The sequence below is a fragment of the Clytia hemisphaerica genome, unplaced genomic scaffold (genome assembly GCF_902728285.1).
Source record: "Clytia hemisphaerica strain Z4C2 unplaced genomic scaffold, Clytia hemisphaerica genome assembly, whole genome shotgun sequence".
NCBI lineage: Eukaryota > Metazoa > Cnidaria > Hydrozoa > Leptothecata > Clytiidae > Clytia > Clytia hemisphaerica.
In genome coordinates, this window is record NW_027104071.1 from 1,350 (window position 1) to 19,972 (window position 18,623).

Sequence of the window (18,623 nt, forward strand, 5' to 3'; positions counted from 1 at the left end):
GTGCGTCGGCAGGGTCCTGTCTTTCTTTGGTGGTGGTTCGAATCCCACTCGGTGCGAAAATTAGACTGGTCGAGATTGATGGACAAATGATTGGCAGGTATGAAAACTCAGTCAGAAATGAGAAACTAAGTCTCAGAAACTCAGACAGTCAGAAAAGAGAAAGACAGGATCAGAGATAAGAAAATAAAATAAAAACATGAAGGTAACTTTGGGCGATCCGATGTAACTCTTTCCAAAATTCCCTTATTGCGTCCGGTGTGGCGAGAGGATACTTTTGCCACCGGACAAATACACCGGACAGTCCGGTGCGTCGGCAGGGTCCTTGTTTTGATTGTCCGGTGGAAAAAAGCATCCTTTTCTGACACCGGACATCCGACTTCCTTAAGTCCGGTGTAGAGATGGTCCGGTGGTAAAAAGATTCTCATTTTACACCGGACTTTCGCGTGTCCGGTGTTGTTCGTTAAGTCCGGTGCGTCGGCGCAGGGTCCTACTCCAATTGAATAAAAACCAAAAAAGCCTGTCATCCACAGGGGGTAATTGTTTTTTTCTGGAACTGCCCAATTTACGGTAATTAATTATTCAAAACACCATTGCGCTCTCATAAATAACTATATATATAACCCTCTCCAAAGACCAAACTACACTACTAAAAAATAATGTAAAAATATTTTTCGAAATTTACCCTGAGAACATGATATCCTTCACTCCCTCCTCCAGGAACTTCAGAGGAGGATCCAGCTCCCATTATTCAAGATATCAAACAAAGTCACCGATTACTTCTCTTCCTGGAATCATCAAACAGTCAATGGTCAAATCACTTGAAATCAACAAATAAAAATTTTTGAGACCATGTTTTGGATTTCGCTCACTGCAACGTGGCCATCATGAAAAATCGAATCGAATAAAAAAATTAAAAACAATAAATTATGCAAAGTAGATTTTATCTAGAGGTGGAAAATAATTTTGGAATTTTTTCACACAAAACAGTAAGGGAATGATTCATTTTATACTAAAAACTGTTTTAAATCAGAATAGTGAAGAAATTTTAAACAATAAGGCATTAAAAGTAAAATCCTAGGTCCTGCGAAATGCTTCGTTGAAAAGTAAATCTCCTTTGAATACGTTCCGCGTTTTCCATAAATTTCACGTTCCTTCTCGCTCATGGAGGATCTTTTATTCGCGATCGGCCTTTACTAACTTTACACAGCAACATGGCGGTAAGGAATTTATCATTTTCACGTGGAAAACCGTTCTAGATATGCTAGTTGTGGCTAGAAATCAACCTGCTAACATTGAGGATGTACAAAATTTATTTTCGAATCTTTTTTTGCATCATTTTTGGTGAATATACTTGAAACTGAGGTACTTGTTGTTGGTTATGATAATACCTGTTAAACTGATATATCCTATGTATGATGGGATGTGGCATTGATTGATTTTTTACATCACCATTTCTCTATAGGACGAGAAGAAGGACAAGGCCAACCCTATGAAGGAAATCAGGATTCAAAAGTTATGTCTCAACATTTGTGTCGGAGAAAGTGGCGACAGACTTGTCCGTGCAGGAAAAGTGTTGGAAGCCTTAACTGGACAAACTCCAGTTTTCTCAAAAGGTATGTTTGGAGTCAAATTTGTATATGTTTAACATGTGGAATTGTTCCACCCTTAAAATCAATTTATGGCTATATCTGAGAATATTGATCATAACATAAAATCTGTACTTTCTATCACAGCACGATATACTGTCCGATCCTTTGGAATCCGTCGTAATGAAAAGATTGCTGTCCATTGTACCGTCAGAGGTGCCAAGGCTGAAGAAATCTTAGAAAAGGGGCTCAAAGTCAAGGAATACGAATTACGGAGACGAAACTTCTCTGAAACCGGAAACTTTGGTTTTGGTATTGCAGAACACATTGATTTAGGAATCAAATACGATCCCAGCATTGGTATTTATGGAATGGACTTTTATGTTGTCCTTGCACGACCAGGATATAATGTTGCTTACAGAAGACGCAAGAAGGCTAAAGTTGGATTTCCCCACCGTATCAGAAAAGCAGATTCAATGAAATGGTTTCAACACAAAGTAAGAAACTTTAATTGAATACTAAAAATAGGCCATTCTATTTCTCAATCATGCAGAGGTATTGTCAAACTCCAAGGAAGTATGAGGCCTTTATTTTACAAGGGGTCAGTCATTACAAGTATATTGAAGAGTACATTCTGAAATTTTTAGAAATCTCCAGCTTATTTATTATTTATCTTTTCTGAGAATAGGGTGACAGAGTTAAGATGGTGATACTGACATTCGACATACGGTATAGTGCTGAGGAGTCATTGTGATTTTAGTGTTTGGAGCAAAGACATGCAGAAACAGTGAAAAAACTAAATACTAATATAATATTTTCAAAAAGTTCATAATTATGTATCATTAAGGGGTCCTCAACAAAACGCATTGGGTTGATAAGCTTTGAACCCCCTCGCCCTTATTGGCTGTAATTTTTAAAACAAAGTTTAGCCTTTTCAAAATCATGATTTTTTTGCAATCATGTCCCTTATCACGCTGATCTTGCCTATACACCTGCCATCACTGTTGAGTGTTTGTCTATCTGTACCCACATTGATATTGTTAATCGAAATGAAAATTAGAATGAGATGATTAATTTGCAACAATTTTGAAAGAAATAGTAGCGCGCTGGTCAATAAAAGAGAAGTTTTTTTTTATCGAAAAACTCTAAACTGTGCTTTTAAAGTTGGGAATTTGTGCATGATGGTAGAAGCAAGTGAAATTTGTGCTTTCAGTGGAGTTTGAAAAAGGCTGAAAAAGATGCATGGTCCCCCCCCCCTTCTTAAAATAAGGGGTGTAAAAAAATTGCCATTTGAAAAAGGGGGATTTTTTTATTTATTTTTTTAAAGAAGGGGGAGAAATACAAACTTATGATGAGCAGAAACTTTTGTGAGGTCAAAAAATTGCAAAATTTGTGTCATTTACTTTGCAATTTGATGAAAAAAAATTCTTTGTGATCAATAACTTTTGTGAATCAGGATATTAAAATTTTCACACAGAAAAAAATTGGCTGAGAGGGACAAATACTTCTTGAATTGTATTGAAATGTTGGTCTTTTTGAGTCGTGAGGCTATAAAAATTTTCCCAAAAAAGGTACTTGGGGGGAGCTAAAATCTCATTACTTAACGTGGGGGCTAAAATAATTCAGCTTAATAGTTTGCTTCAATTACTCAAATTGAAGCTCATGAATCTGAAAAACTTTCCCCTGTGGCGCAATATTTTTATAGAAAATTAAGCAAGATTAATGCTTTGATTTATCTTTAGACAAAGCAATACATTTTTCAGGGGTATGGGGAAAGTTTTTCAATGCCTATGTTTGGTTTGAAAATGTATTTTGATTCTAGAAAACAGCTCAGATATGTCTATTGCATGGGACATTCGAACAACATATGTTCAACACATCTCCAGTGATATGATAGAAACATCAGTATTCTTAGCAAACTTGTAATTTTTAGCAGAGAGGCTAAGCAGTTTGCAGCTTACCCAGGGTTACCTCTGTCAGGCCATCTTTCTTTAGCGTCCATTCTGTCCCTCCTTAAATCACTAGAATTTTGGTAAAAACAACCTTGTAGTGGAAAAACAATAGTAAAAGTGTCTCTCTTGGCCACCAACAGACCCTGTCCTGCCTTTCTGAAATATGGCCTGTCTGTCTTTCAACCTCATTTGTAACAAAGTGTAATTTAGGTAACTAATACAAAGTGTGCAGCTAAAGATAGTGATAGATAGATAAATAAATAGATACATAGATTTGTAATACCGGAATTTCAAGTGTTTATTATAAACCTGTTGTTTCTGGGGTGGTCATTAGGTGGTCTTTTTTATAAAACTTTAATCATAGACCTGTGAAGTTTGTAAGATTTGTTACCAATTGAGGTTGATTTTTGAGAATCTTTTTTAGGTACTCTGTTTCCTTTGAGGATTTTTTTTTTTTGAATTATTGAGGTTGACAGTTAGGCTAGAGTTCAGGGTATGCGCATTGTTTTTTTGTTTATTTTGTTTTTCAGCTTAAATGCATGCACTTTGAGTTTTCTATGAAATAGTAGAGTTTCAAAACCTAAGCCAATCAGCTCTGTTTTAGACATTCGTTTATTTAAAATCCCTATTAATCCCAGTTTTAAATCCTTTTGATATTCAAATTTCTAGTGGGTCAGTAGTGGCTAGTGGGTTAGTAGTGGCTGCTTTAAAGTGTGTCTATAGGCTAAGAGTATTTTAACTTAGGAATCTTGGCAGATTTCTAATAGAAATTTAGCTATTAGTTACAAAAGAATTAGTTCCATTTTACTAAGACTACAGTATATGGCCCCCAAAACGGAGACGGCCCCCAAAACGGAGGTCTTCATTAAAATGAAGATTCTGACTTGTAGATTTATCAGAATTAAACGATTTTTGTTTATTTTGAAAGAATGATGGTTATACTTAAAAAAAGCATGTTTTTGCTGGTTTGAGACAGATTCAAAATAACATATTTGCGTCTAAAGGAAATATTTTAACACAAATTAGATAAAAATTGCATATAACTCACTCTAGCTCCTTGAATATTGAAAATAAGTTATGAAAACGGGGTATAGGAAACTTTCTACACCTAATGCCGTTCAGAAAATGCAAATACATCTGTGACTTTAGAGGCTGGGTAAAAGATACACGTTCTTTTTTTTATAAGAACGTCAAAAAATTTTGAAGCCTTTGGATGCTTTTAGTTTTTTGGATTTGAAGCCTAATCATAGTTCGCACCCCCCCCCCTTATAAAGGGGGGGGTAGCGATGTTCAGAAAATCTCAGAAAGGGGGGGGTAAGAGAATTTTTTCTAGAAAGGGGGAAGTTTTCAGAAAGGGGGGGGCTCATCTAGAAAGGGGGGGGTAAGATGTCAGTGGTATGTTTTTTTTGTGTTTTCCCAAATTAGAAGTTTTATTTTTAATTTACAATGCAACGTCTTCTTTATTAATTGTTTAGTATGTTTGAAACATTCGATTCAAAATGATTCTATTTTTTTCGCAATGCAGTGTGTTCTATTTTCTTGCTTTTTCACCGGTAGAATTATGGTAGGATTTTAAAATTTTGAGGGGGGTGACATCAAATTTTAAAAGGGGGAAGAACCTAGGGTAGGGGGGGTAGCTCTAGGGTAGGGGGGGTAGTGACCCCCTTCCGAACTATGTAAAAAATGTTCTTAAAATGTTCTTATTTTCAATATTTTTTGAGCATTTTGATGTAATTTCTTAAGAAATTGCATGTTTTTAAGTCTCCAAAGCCTCAGTATGTTCTTAGAATGTTCTTAAATTTTTGGGCTTCGAAGCCTTACGTTCTTATATAGTTTGTTCTTAAAAAAAAACGTGTATAGCATCTTGAAGGTCAACCAGTATTTTGGAGCCCTAGAATCAGCATTGACAAAACCGAAAATTTTAAATATGAGAAAAAGCAAAAAATCTTGGAATTCTATTCCTATCACCTTGAGTTAATAGTTTATAACAAAAAATTAACATTATATATATAAATTTTCGCTGAATCAGCAAAAACGGCTAATTCAGTCATTTTTTTGCAAAATATAGGAGAAAAATATCCTTAAAGCTTAATATTTTCAGTTTCAGTTAAGCTTTTTTTCTAAAATTTTCACAGCTTATTCCATACATGAATGGAACTATTTTCAAAAGAGTAGTAGAGGGCATTTTGTAAAATCGCATGACTTTTTTGTTAGAAGCACTTGTTATACATTTTTGGAAAGCTAAGGGGTAGGGGAATCGAAATTACTATGTTTCCAATTTTTTTTCGGACACTTTGGTGTGATTTCCGGACAAATATGACGGTCTCAGGCAAAAATCATAGGGTTAAAAATTAATGAAAATTTTAGCTCGAGAAAACGGAGACCTGTTGTATATTTTTGGAAAGCTCTCAAAAAATTAGGATTAGAGATATATTGCAAGTATAGGTGATTTCAGTACCTAGCTCGAGATATTGAGCTTCAAAAAGCGCAAAAACTGGACAAAATAGCTGTTTCTGGCTGAAAAACACGGTTTTCAAGGGTTAATATCTCGAGTTAGGTACAGAAATCACCTATACTTGCAATATATCTCTAATCTTAATTTTTTGAGAGCTTTCCAAAAATATACAACAGGTCTCCGTTTTCTCGAGCTAAAATTTTCATTAATTTTTAACCCTATGATTTTTGCCTGAGACCGTCATATTTGTCCGAAAATCACACCAAAGTGTCCGAAAAAAAATTGGAAACATAGTAATTTCGATTCCCCTACCCCTTAGCTTTCCAAAAATGTATAACAAGTGCTTCTAACAAAACAGTCGAGCGATTCCAAAAAATCGAACAAAATTCCCCCTACTAGAGATTTGTTTTCAAAAACTTGATTAAGACGTTGTTAAATCAAAATTGTCATTTTGAAAATTTCTAAATTTTCAGTTTGGACTTAGTAATATCGAAAATCTTGAAATATTTCATAAAAATCATAAATTTTACTTCCATCGGGTCGAAAATTTAAGGGAAAACACAAATATGTTCATAGTTTTTCCCCCTATTACCACTGGGCTTAATAATTTGATTTTAACTACACCTCCGTTTTGGGGGCCCCAAACCTGCATTTTGACAACCAGGGGTATGCTAAAAATTTTATCAAATAAATTTATGCCCACAACCCTCTAAATCATATTTCAAAACTATGGTCAAAATTTTGTATTCATATCTTAAAGGTATCTCGAGAAATCGCTAAAATTTCAAACCTCCGTTTTGGGGGCCATTAGAAAAAAGCTACCTATCTTTAAGCGATTGAAAAATATTGTTGAAATTGAAAATTTTGAAAAAGAACTTCCAGGAAATAAAGTAGAGATGTAAAAGGTTTTCATGCAGCAAAAATTTTTGTAAAATCTCTTTTCCTCTAGATTTGAGAGAAATTTCAAATTTGATCGCCGTTTTGGGGGCCACACCCTGTATTTAAAGAATACTTGAATACTAGCCATTTGGAAATTTACATTTGTTAAATATCAAATGTCTGATATGATAAAAAATTGGAAGTGTTTTTAACTTGGAATCAATTATCTTTACCAATTACCTCAGTAAACAACAAATGTGCGGAAATTGTCCTCACCTGTTAACACGTAATTTTTCACCTTCATAATTTGTCCTAAAGGTGGAAATAATTCGTTTCCTATGTGTTGCATTTTGTAGAAGTGGATCATTAAAGCCACTATCTAATTATTCTTTCGTTTTTCTATTTTTTAGTACGACGGTATTCTGATGAAGTGAATTCTGTAAAATGGTGGTTGCTGTAATAAATGAAAATAATTATAAAATTGAATTCGTTTTTTTTTTCCTTAGTCCAATACATGTTTTGTTTTTTTTTATAAGCAAGTGTCTGCCCCTACATCAGGCTCGCATTATGCTTAGCAATTTATTGTTCTCAAACAATAGAGCCATTGTTTAGGTACCAAAAACTGAGCCTGCATAAACGTTATGCTTATAAAAGAAAAAACATGTACATAGTGAGCATTCTCATAACGATTTTGGCCAAAATTATCCTGCAACCGCCAAATTAAATTCCCTCTGAAAAAGCTTTTCGGCCACCCGCCAAAATTTCTTCCTTTAAGGAACTCCAGTTTTCGTACAACACGGTGCCAATTTTGTCAAGTGGTGTCGGTGAATATACTTCTTCGAAAATGGGATTTTTGGACTTAACCCCGGTGGATGGAGGTCCTTTAAATTAGCCGATGTTCCTTCGTTCGTTATTCTGTTACTAGCTGTTCTCGGGATTGGCTCTTTAAACCTTTCTGATTTTTTTGCACAGTGATTCTCAAAAAATGAGAGCGTATTTATTTTTATTATAAGCATCTACTTTATAAGAATCAAATCAATATCTCTTGATTGAAGGCAATATGCCTTTCGGTAATTAGTTAGCCGAAAACGCCGGAAATCGCCGTTTTTCTGGACTTTTCCTTATAATTGGTTGTTTTTTCATTCGAAAACATTAGTAATAGCAATGCCCAGCATCAAGCATGTTTCAATTTTCAATAAAAATGATTTTTGAAGCCGGAACTACTTAAAAATCGGCGGAACAACCTTTTTTCGCCGGAAAGACAATATTTCTTGAATTTCTCTCGAGATGTACTTTATATTTTTTTATGAAATTTTGCACACTGATGCAAAATGACAATACCTAAAATGTGACGAAGCCCAATTTTCGAAAAACATTTTTTTCCGGCCAAAAATGCTGGAAATATGCCCGAAAACCGGATTTTTGAAATTGTCTCGAATCTTCATCATTAGTTTTTTCTGATTTTTTGCAGAAAGATGCGTATTAGAAATACCCAAAACATGGCCTATTCGGATTTTTATGCAATTTTTTTTTCCGGCCGAAAATGCCAGAAATATTTCGGGAATCGTCGTTTTTACAGATTTTCATTGGACTTTTTCCTTATATTTCTTTGTTGTTTTTTCACACAAAAACATTATTGATAATAATGCCCACCATCAAGCATGATTCAATTATCAACAATAAAACTGATTTTTGCGACCGGAACTTTCTATTTTTTCCCTACTCCCCTTCCCTCTCCCCCAATCAATGATAAAATTTAATGCGTGTTGCAATTTCGCTAAACGCTATATTTTCTGACTGATTGTTTTCATTTTTCTCCTTATTGCTATCTTAAATTTCATCATAAGGTAGGTCCATTCAACATCTAGCTTGTTTCTACTGGTTCAAAAACCATGGCATCAGCATTTTTCTTTTTCAGTTATATACAATCCGTGCCATAATATATTTGCACTTTTGGCTAATTTACCATTTTTCGAAAATTGAAGTTCGAGCGAGAATGTCAATTTCAGGCCCTCAACTTGATTTCATCGATTATTTCGATCTGGGAGGGATTTATTGGTTTCTAGGCTATATTTCAAGCCCTACTGGACCATTTTTAAACTTTTGGATCCTAAGGTCCTAAGTCTTAAGTCTAGCGTTAAAACTCAGAGTTAAAACTCTACCCTTCGAACCTACTTTAGAGCACTTACAAATCGATTGTGGTTTCAAAACACCCCGGTGAATTTCCCTTTTGTGCCAAGTATTTTGTCCCTGATTGTAGCTAATATAAAGCATAAATGATAGGATTGATCTACCATGTCCCTGTGCTCTAAGGTGCCTATGTGCTAATTAGAAGTGTCTGGGTTTTAGAAACTTCTCGAATCTGTGCTGTATGTTTTTGGTATAAGGTACGGGAGAACAAGAGAATGATTATCGAAATGCATCAGTTTTGTTTTTATGAATGATTGCAGTCTTGAGGATCCTGTGATTTCTCGAGTAACTTAAGACAAGTCTCAAAAACCTAACAGTTTACCCTAAGTTTTCGCGACCAATAGCAGCGAGATTTTAGAGATCCACTTAGGAACCGGCTCCTGAAACCTTAAGATATAGGTAATCTAAAAATCCATAAGTGAATCCCTGAGAATGGGTGCGGATATGGGATTTGATGTTTAAAAAAATCTAGACACGCCCTAACTCACCCAAATTATCATTTTAATGACGTAAGCAAATTCATCGACTGGATAAAGTATATCCTAAGTATCAAAGGTTGAGTTTTCAAAGAATATGTCAACATCTGAAGACTAATAATATAAATTTTATCGCGCATGTGTCAATCTAATCACTGTGAGAATCAAAGATAAAGAGCAAATATTACCATAATAATGTCTAGCAGACTGTATCAGTATGCAGTTTACTATTTTACGAATTTATCCGGAGTCAAACTTTGCGGTATTTGATTATCATTCTTTAGGGTCTTGAGATTTATTCTTGAATCAATCAAGCCGTATTGACAAGCTATTCATTATTCAGATTTATCATCCTAATGAAATAATAACTTACAAAGTAAGTGACGTTGCTAGCACAACATTATAATTATACCAAATCATACAAGCAAAAGGAAATTATTTTAAAAATAGTTCTGTGTTGGATTAAATGAAAAAATAATTCTTCTGGGCTGTAGTACCTGAAATGTTTTGTCGAAATATTTAGTTTTTAGGAAAATCCTCTACTACTTTATCCATTTTGAAAAGCTATCAAAATTATTCAAAATTATTAAAATATTACGCCTCTGGTTATGCATTTTTATAGTTAAGCCTTACTAAATTATACATTAAAAAACCTATCAAAACAGAACCTGTTTTCATTATCGAGGACATGCTAAGTTCATTCCACCATCGACAGGAACAATAGCTCCAGTGATAAACGATGCAGAATCGGAAGCTAAGAAAGCAATGACAGATGCTACTTCTACGACTTCACCATGTCTTCCCAATGGATACATATCAGCAGTGCGTTTCATGAGCTGCAATGAAAGTGTGATGAAAGTTAAAAAAAAGATTTGCTTTGAATATATTTTCCTAACAAAAATCTTAAGGTGGTCGTTAACAAACTTTTTGAAAATGTCAAAAAATATTCAAATTGAAATATCTCAAAATGTATAAATGATATATTGTTGAAACTTTGTATGATGGTACTTCATTATTATGTTGTTCTAAAAATAGAAAAAATAATAAAAAATATCAAAGACGGGGGTCATGACGTCACTTCTAAAAATAGATTCGAAAATCTCTTGGCAGAAAAATCTCAGCAACCAGAAGGAGTTAGCTTTTGATATTTGGCAGTTATGTTACACTAGTGACCTTCTGTGATCTGAGTGAAAAAAAAATTTGAAAAAAATAAAATCAGGGGGTAAAAAACCAAAAAAATGTTTTTTATAAATATAAAATTAACAAAACATTTTTTTAAAAAACTGTTTCACTCAGATCACACCTTTCCATGAGGGAAAGCTGTGTTGAAAATTTCATGCCAATCGGACCATCCAATCCTGAGATATTTCCGCCAAGAGATCAAAAACCCCCGGTTTTGCTGTTTTGCGTAAACTGGCCTTAAAACTATTTATTGCTGTAAAAAGAGGAAAAAAAGCTTTTAATATGGGATTTTTGACATATTTCAGTTGAACTTGATGCACTTATTCAATTTTCAATATAAGAAAGAAAGTAAAGCCATTTTTTTTGCATGTGTCAGCAAATTCATGGCTTCGCCTGGAACCCTGAGATTTACCGCAAACATGCAAAAAAGTTGCGTAAACCTTACTTTTGCCTGCGAAAAAGCTAAAAGTTGGTGAAAAGTGATTGAAAAATATTCCCTAACCTTTTCATTGGTTAAAGTAACACATTTTATTGTAGAAAAGCAAATTTTCATCCCCGTTACTTGAAATACAAGCTGCACTCAAGTCTAGTAAAGAGCACTTTCACTTTCACTTTTGCGAAAACCCCGAAATGCACCAAAATCAACTATATCACTATCGAAACCCAACTAAAGGTGTATGGTTAGTTTCAAGAATATATTATGGACGTTTTTAAAGGTAAATTATCAATTAAATAACTTAAAAAGAGAGAGAAAACAGAAGAAACGTTTCACGTACCTGTCACACATTTGTGGCGCTGAAATTTGATCCCAATGGGGAGGAAATTAGAAAGATTATCAAGTAAAAATGTTCCTTGGAGTTTTTGAGAAGCTCTTTATATAAATGGAAGCATTAAACCATCACTTACTAACTACAAGAAAATAAGCCATGAAACAGTTATTCCCTTTACCAAAAATCCACACTTGAAGTTTGACAAGATTCAAGATGGCGGGTTTGTTTTGATTGTCATAAATCCGGAACTATTAACAGTACCGGTGTAAAATTTTCCGGAAATGTTCTTTGTGGCTCCAAGTAGCGACGGTAAAAATTTAGAGTCGCTCCAAGGACCAGAAGAGCGAATATTGCGGTTTTCGTGACGGGCGGCGGGGTGGGCGGTTAGGGCGGACCGCAAGATCTGCTCAGGTAGGTGTCTAAAGACCTAAATTTTTCCACTTTCCTCTTCTTTATATCAAATAAAACTTTGGGATATTGTTTAGTAAGGTTCAAACTTTAATTTAAACCAAAAATTGAAAAATCAACCCAAAAAAAATGATCCTATCTCAGAAGTGTTAACGACCACCTTAAGAAAACCTTTTTTCTTCCAAGTAGTTTTTCATTACACCCCCTTCTCACAGACCCAGTGAGATTTTATCAGCCAGTGGGGGTAGAAATAACGGACCAAAAATCGATGGAGATATTCCCATGTTTTTATGGCTGGGGATTTGAATTCCATTATGTTTCCTAGCCAGAATATTCAGTGGGGATAGAAAAAATAGCACAATGTTTTGTAGTGCGGATTTGCTTTATCTGAATATTTTCAGCGGGGACAAAAATTAGGGTATAATTTTCCACTTGGGGACGATATTTTGGCCAATTTTTTCAGTGGGAAGGGTCTGTGAGAAGTGAAGAGGGTGTTTCATTGTATCCAAAAAAATGGAAAAATCAAGAGATGTTCTCAAGATGTTTTCAAGAAAGAAAAAGAAAGAAGATCGATATAGAGATAGATATAAGCATACATGTTTTTTCTTTTATAAGCATAACGTTTATAAGGATACGCAGGCTCAGTTTTTGGCACCTAAACAATAGCTCTATTTTTTGAGAACAATAGAATGCTAAGCATAATGCGAACCTGATATAGGGGCAGACACCTGCTTATAAAAAACATGTATAAGTAATAAGAGTTTGAGATCGTGAAATCTTCGAGAAGTTTAAAAATTAGTCCGATAGTTTTTTGTCCGATAAAATATTGAATATTAGGTAGATCTTTTCATAAATTACGTTCCGAACATCGCTTGCCTCGTTTTGAAATTATTGCCATGGTGATTAACTCCCAGCAGATTTTATTAAAACTACTTCCTATTCATAAAAACCCATTCAATGTCTCAAGAGACATAATCACCATGATAATTGTTTGAATACGAGGCAAGTGATATTCGTGACGTAATTTATGAAAAGGTCTATTACCCCGTCACGTTGTTCTTCGGTCAATCCAGACGTGACAAAGATCTCAGTATCAATCACACCAGGGTTAACAGCATTGCAACGAACTTTGTGTGATGCGAGCTCCAAGGCTGTTGTCCTTGTGAATTGATCCAACGCAGCTTTGGATAGTGAGTATGCAACTGCGTGTGTGTTCTGAAAGAAAGTAGAATTAAATTGTTAACACTTTTATGAAAACGATTTATGAGATCGTGATTTAAAAGGATAGCAAATTATTTTATCGTACTGATAAATCAGAATTTAAGGAAATGATAAGAGGTGTTTGAACTATATTTCACCATTTCTCAATGTTCAAACAGAGAAATGACTTTAGACAAAAATATGAAGGAGAAATTTAAAAACAGAATAACTACTCAGGCTTGGATATAGATATCTTACTGCTCGAAGACTTGAAAGACTTGATACGTTTATAATGTTCCCTGTATATAAAGTAGAAACAAATATTTAGAGAATCTAAGTAATTTCACTTACAAAATAAAATTACGGAGAATTCGAAGCCCGTAATTCAAAACCCAAAGCAATGCAAGGGCGATGGTTAGGGCCCGGGGGGCTGAAAATCGACCCTTATAGTGCAATTTTTCGAAATTTTTTGCCCTTTTCAGGGCAAAATCTTTTGAAATTTCTCAAATTTTACCTCGAAATTTGGTATTTTCTCAAATTTTACACCCTTACAGTGCATTTTTTCCCACTTGCTCACAAAGAAAACCAAAAAACCTACCCTTAAGGGCCGCACGTCCGGTAGTTCACTTACCTAGGGTAGGAACACGAAAAAGTATATTTGAATTTAAGGTCCCCGAGAATTGAAAATAAAGTTCGTACCGTAACTGGCAAGACTATTCCAAGTTTAATTATAATAGTAGGAAGAAAATCACCGTACGTAACGCTGATTTTCAACTGGGTCTGTGGCCGTAAAAATATAGAAAAGAAACTTAGACAAATTCCTGTTCCCGCGCGACAAATACAATTCACCCGCTCGGACACGGCTTTTTAATATGGACTATGAAATAGTCTTATCGTGTGTTCGAGTTATCAGGATTTTAATGAAGTCGAACGTGCGTACTGCAAGGCTCAACTTCAGTAGCTTTAAAATGATTTGAATTTTTTTTAATGAAAAAAACATCCCCAGGTATTCACCCAAGGAACAAGTGTGCAAGGAACCGTTATTCTACTGTTCCGAAGTTTTAAATACGGAATGCTGCTTTTCTTTGTTAATGAAATTCTTCTAATTTGGGACTTACAAGCACATATGTAGTGGTACATAGAGAATCATGGTAAAACTATTAAAGTGATCTAACATAGATTGAATAAATTACCCAATTGTATCCAATTTTAGACAAATCGGTTAGGTTTTGGCCTCTTGAAGCTTCCCCAAAGTTTTGGGGCATATAGACAGACACAGATGCACAGACACACGGACATTCTCAGATTATAGCTCAACTGAAGTTGAGACTATGGACATGATTTTATAACAATAAAATTGAATACAATGTACCTTTAGTTTTGATAAGATGTGGACATGCAAGTTTTGTCAAATAAAACACAGAACTAAAAGTGAGAAATATAGAACATTCAAACTCGATACAAAGATTTTCGAACGAATCCTATACAATGAATCGATAAGAAGTTCTCGATATCAAAAAATGAAAAGTGACAGAAAAGCATTTCTTTACCCCTGTTGCGTTTTAAGGGCTCTGACCATAGTGAATTTTTAATATTGGCCACTTACAAAATATAAAGTTCTACTTGATGTACCCCACAAAACTGTGGCATGTTATACATATTCTGTTAGGCCAACTATACTTGAGTCTGAAAATTTCAGAATCACGATGAAAAAATTTGATGAAGAAGAGAATGAAGACTTTTGCGAAGAGGAGTATTTTAACTTTGAAGAGCTTATTTTTGGCAAAGAAAAAAACATTTTGAAATTTTTTTTGCGGTAGATGGTGTATCTTTTACCGAACTAAAATTATTTTTTCGGAAAGTTTTTCCAAAAGCTTCTTCGTCTCAAAATCTTGAAAATAGTGGCTTTTGAACAATTTTTCATCCCAATTTGTTGTACAAAAAGAGTCATAACTTTTGAAACATCAATTTAGAAAACTTTTCCGAAAATTTTTAGATGGTTCAATCTTTTGCAGATAATTAAAATAAAATCGAAACAAAAAGGTTAATTACCCATTAAAACTTAGCACTTTTTATAAAAGAAGGTGATGCAACATATTATTAACGTCTTTTTAAAATTCATAACGTCATTTTTGCCATTAAATTCTTACCTTAAGTGGATAAATTTTGGCGTGGATTTAATTTGGCGATTGGCCAAAATGCGATTTTTGGCGGGGATTTAATTTGGTGATACATCAATTTCGTAACATTTGGCGGGGATTTAATTTGGCGAATTAGAAATTTTGTCACACTGAAATGGGTAAAAATTACTCAAAAATATACTAAAAAGTTGTGATTTTTCACATAATTCTCTTTTTGTTAAATTTGGCGGGGATTTAATTTGGCGAATTGTCAAATTTGGAAATTTTGGCGAGGATTTAATTTGGCGAATTTTGGCACAATTCGCCAAATTCGCCAAATTTAATCCCCGCCAAAATTTATCCACTTAAGGTAATTACTCTTAAGGGATTTGATTAAAAAGCAATTTATAAAGGCAATTCTTCGTTAAAAGTGTTAAAGAACCTAAAATATAACTTTTATGTTCAACTACTAAAATCAAATTTCCGACTATGTGGTCAGAGCCCTTAAGTAAGATTAAAGAAACACACAAAATTGTTAATGAAACTCTTTACCGCATATTAACATTCATCTGTTTATCATAAGTATCCATTGTTAAACTTTGACAATTTCCAGCAGTATAAATACCAGCATTGTTTACCTGTTAAATAGTCAAAAAAAAAATTTAAAAATGTTTCTTCAATACTACAATAATAGGTTTTAGCTGCCCTTATCAGATATGCTGCTTGCAGATTTGTTTTTTTATCTCAAAATTACAGGAATTTTAGGAAATTCAAAGAGAAATTTTCCAGGATGCAATAAATCTGTTTGAGTAGATAACATATATATAAATAACAATATGTGATAGCGAGGTTTCCAATAAGTAACGAATATTTAGTAGTGACCGGATATATATTCTAGAAGGCTATATGGTATAACCTTGGACTTAATCAGTCATTCAGTTATCGCACGAAATCACGTCCGATGAGGAAATGAGAGAATTCAGTCGAACAGTCAGAATTAAGTTAAGTCAGCTAGCTTCATATAATGAACAATTTTCGCAAAATAACTCAACTAAGTATGAGAGAACACCAATAATCAGTAAGAGATGGAATATACTTACTAAAACGTCAAGTTGTTGAAAATGGTTTATAATTTCATTCATAACTTTTTCAACATAACTTTCTTTTGCCAAGTCACCAACAATTAAAAGTGGCTAGAAAGAGAAAATTATAAAAAATAATATTATATAAATTATACCATATATTCTTTGATGGCATTTTGACCGGGGGGGAGGGGGCACTTGATTTCTAAACAATGGCATGTACCACCAAAAAAATAGCTTTCGGAATCGGACCCTTACACATCCCCTGACAGTGCAGCCCTCGAGTAGTGAAAGGGTACCATTACGGTGCATTCTACCGATTGTCTCTGACCCTTACAGTGTAGTTTGTTTTCATATCTTATTTTGCTGAAACCATCTGAAAATGAGACTTAGATGTCGACAAAATGTGCAAAACCAAACCAAATTGGTGCGAGTCAAAACTATAAAGATACATCAGATTTTTACTGGCAGACTTGCAATTCAGCAGTCCCCAAACACACCCTTACAGTGTTTCCAGCTAAAAGACCCTTGTAGTGCACTCTATCAAAAGTACAGTGCATTTCGAGGATCTCGAAAAACCTACCCTTAAGGGCGGCACATGCCGTTGGTCGGACCATATGATTGCCCTCCCTCGACATTTTTAACGATGATCTGATTGATAAACCACCAGACTGTAGTCTGGGTGATATTAATAGGCGATAATTTGTGGTACTATACTGGAATAATGATTAATATATCTTTAACTCTAGCCTAGTTTACTACTTCATTATTTCAAAATAAATCTAAGGCTGCACACGGGAAGAAAGAATTAAAAAAAAATCTTTCTGGTAAAAATTTCTGTGCTTGTTGACCCTATTTCTTCTCTTCTCCTTTTGTCGGCCCTAAAAAAAAACGGATTATCAAGCTTATCTACAACCTCGTCCTCATGTTTGGCTTGTTATTCACATTGCTGATTGACGTCAGGGAAAATTATCTAGCGCTATCAGTAATCATCAAAAAGCCGATAAAACGCAGGGAACGAGGCTATCAAAACTTGGATAAATAGGTACCTTTTCTTTAGTAGGACTTGCTTCTTCACATTTTTGAGCAATTTTCTTCAAATTGTCTTCATTACGACCAGTGATGGCAACTTTAGCACCATTTTTTGCGAAATACACAGCTGTACCAGCTCCTATACCAGAACTTGCTCCTGAATGAATAATAGTGAAAAATATTTTTTTTATTGGCATTATCGACTCGTCGTGATTAACAAGTTACTGACTCGTCGTGATTAACGAGTTACTTAATCACAGGCCATGCAACACATCAATTGTAGATTATATTCCCAATCTATTAGTATAGGCCCCCCCAGCGGTTTGCGTGATTGCTTGAATGGGCTTTTTCACTTACGTGAATGCGTAAAAATTAAAGAAAAAAATAAATGCATGAATGCGTGAATTTGGTTAAGACACTTGCGTGATTGTGTGAATGGAAGGTCCGCTTTGGGGGGGGGGGGGCTCAGTCAAGGTCCAAATGTCAAAGTAAAGTGACTCACTTTTGGTCAAGCATTGACGTCTGTAAAGTATTAGTATTAGAAAGAGTTAACTATAGCCTGGTACCTCTCTATTTTTGTGTTTTTTTGTTGTGTGAGGATATAAATATGTTCGTTATCTTTTCCGTAACGGATAAAACACCTCTGTGTGACAGACCCACTGGGACCCCATCCCCACTGGAAAATTTGGCAAAAATTTGGTCCCGATTGGGAAAATACCCTGGAATTTCATCCCCATCCGAAAATCAAATGTCTAAAAATTGCTTTCCAAAACCATCCCTGGATTTTTTAACCTTGGAACAATAAAATTTCTATCCCTATTGGGATTTCGATCGGGGTTTTTATCCACACTGAAGAAAAAAGTTCCATCGGGGCTGTGAGCCAGGGGTGTGATAAAGAAGTCTGTCCAGGGTAACTAGTTTGTTTAGAAATAGGAAAAATTAAATAATGAAATGTACAGACCTGTAACAAGTATAACTTTTCCAGTGAAATTGTAAGACATCTTTTTACTAATTGTACTGTTAGGAAAAAAATAGAAAGTTTATGATGAATCTTTTTAATACAATTGAATTTTACATTTAGAAAAATCTCTTTCATAAGGTGATACTTTATGATTCTTTATTGATTTTATCGGAGAGACACGTTAAACAATCCATAACAATCCATTTATCAACGACAGTTAAAAATCATAAGATAACAACTTTCCGAAACAAATACAATATAGTACCTCGTCAACTGGACTAAAAGACAAACAAAGCATGACTAAACTGGTATTAAATTTCGCGTGTTACA

The 18,623-nt window shown here is 34.4% G+C and overlaps 2 protein-coding genes across 2 annotated transcripts; one reads left to right on the forward strand and one right to left on the reverse strand.

Moving 5' to 3' along the window:
- Positions 1-1,060: 1,060 nt before the first annotated feature.
- Positions 1,061-7,353, forward strand: LOC136812488 (large ribosomal subunit protein uL5-like). The gene is made up of 4 exons (XM_067068988.1): positions 1,061-1,217; positions 1,463-1,613; positions 1,734-2,083; positions 7,283-7,353. Exons 1-4 carry the CDS (start codon positions 1,212-1,214, stop codon positions 7,304-7,306), a joined length of 531 nt encoding a protein of 176 aa, XP_066925089.1. The 5' UTR covers positions 1,061-1,211; the 3' UTR covers positions 7,307-7,353.
- A 2,829-nt stretch (positions 7,354-10,182) lies between these two features.
- On the reverse strand, positions 10,183-18,351 carry LOC136812489 (3-oxoacyl-[acyl-carrier-protein] reductase FabG-like). The gene is made up of 8 exons (XM_067068989.1): positions 18,294-18,351; positions 17,350-17,489; positions 16,319-16,411; positions 15,771-15,856; positions 14,471-14,523; positions 13,357-13,397; positions 12,943-13,113; positions 10,183-10,374 (listed from the first exon to the last, which is right to left on the reverse strand). The coding sequence occupies exons 1-8, from the start codon at positions 18,331-18,333 to the stop codon at positions 10,216-10,218; spliced, it is 783 nt and encodes a 260-aa protein (XP_066925090.1). The 5' UTR covers positions 18,334-18,351; the 3' UTR covers positions 10,183-10,215.
- Between the last annotated feature and the right edge of the window lie 272 nt (positions 18,352-18,623).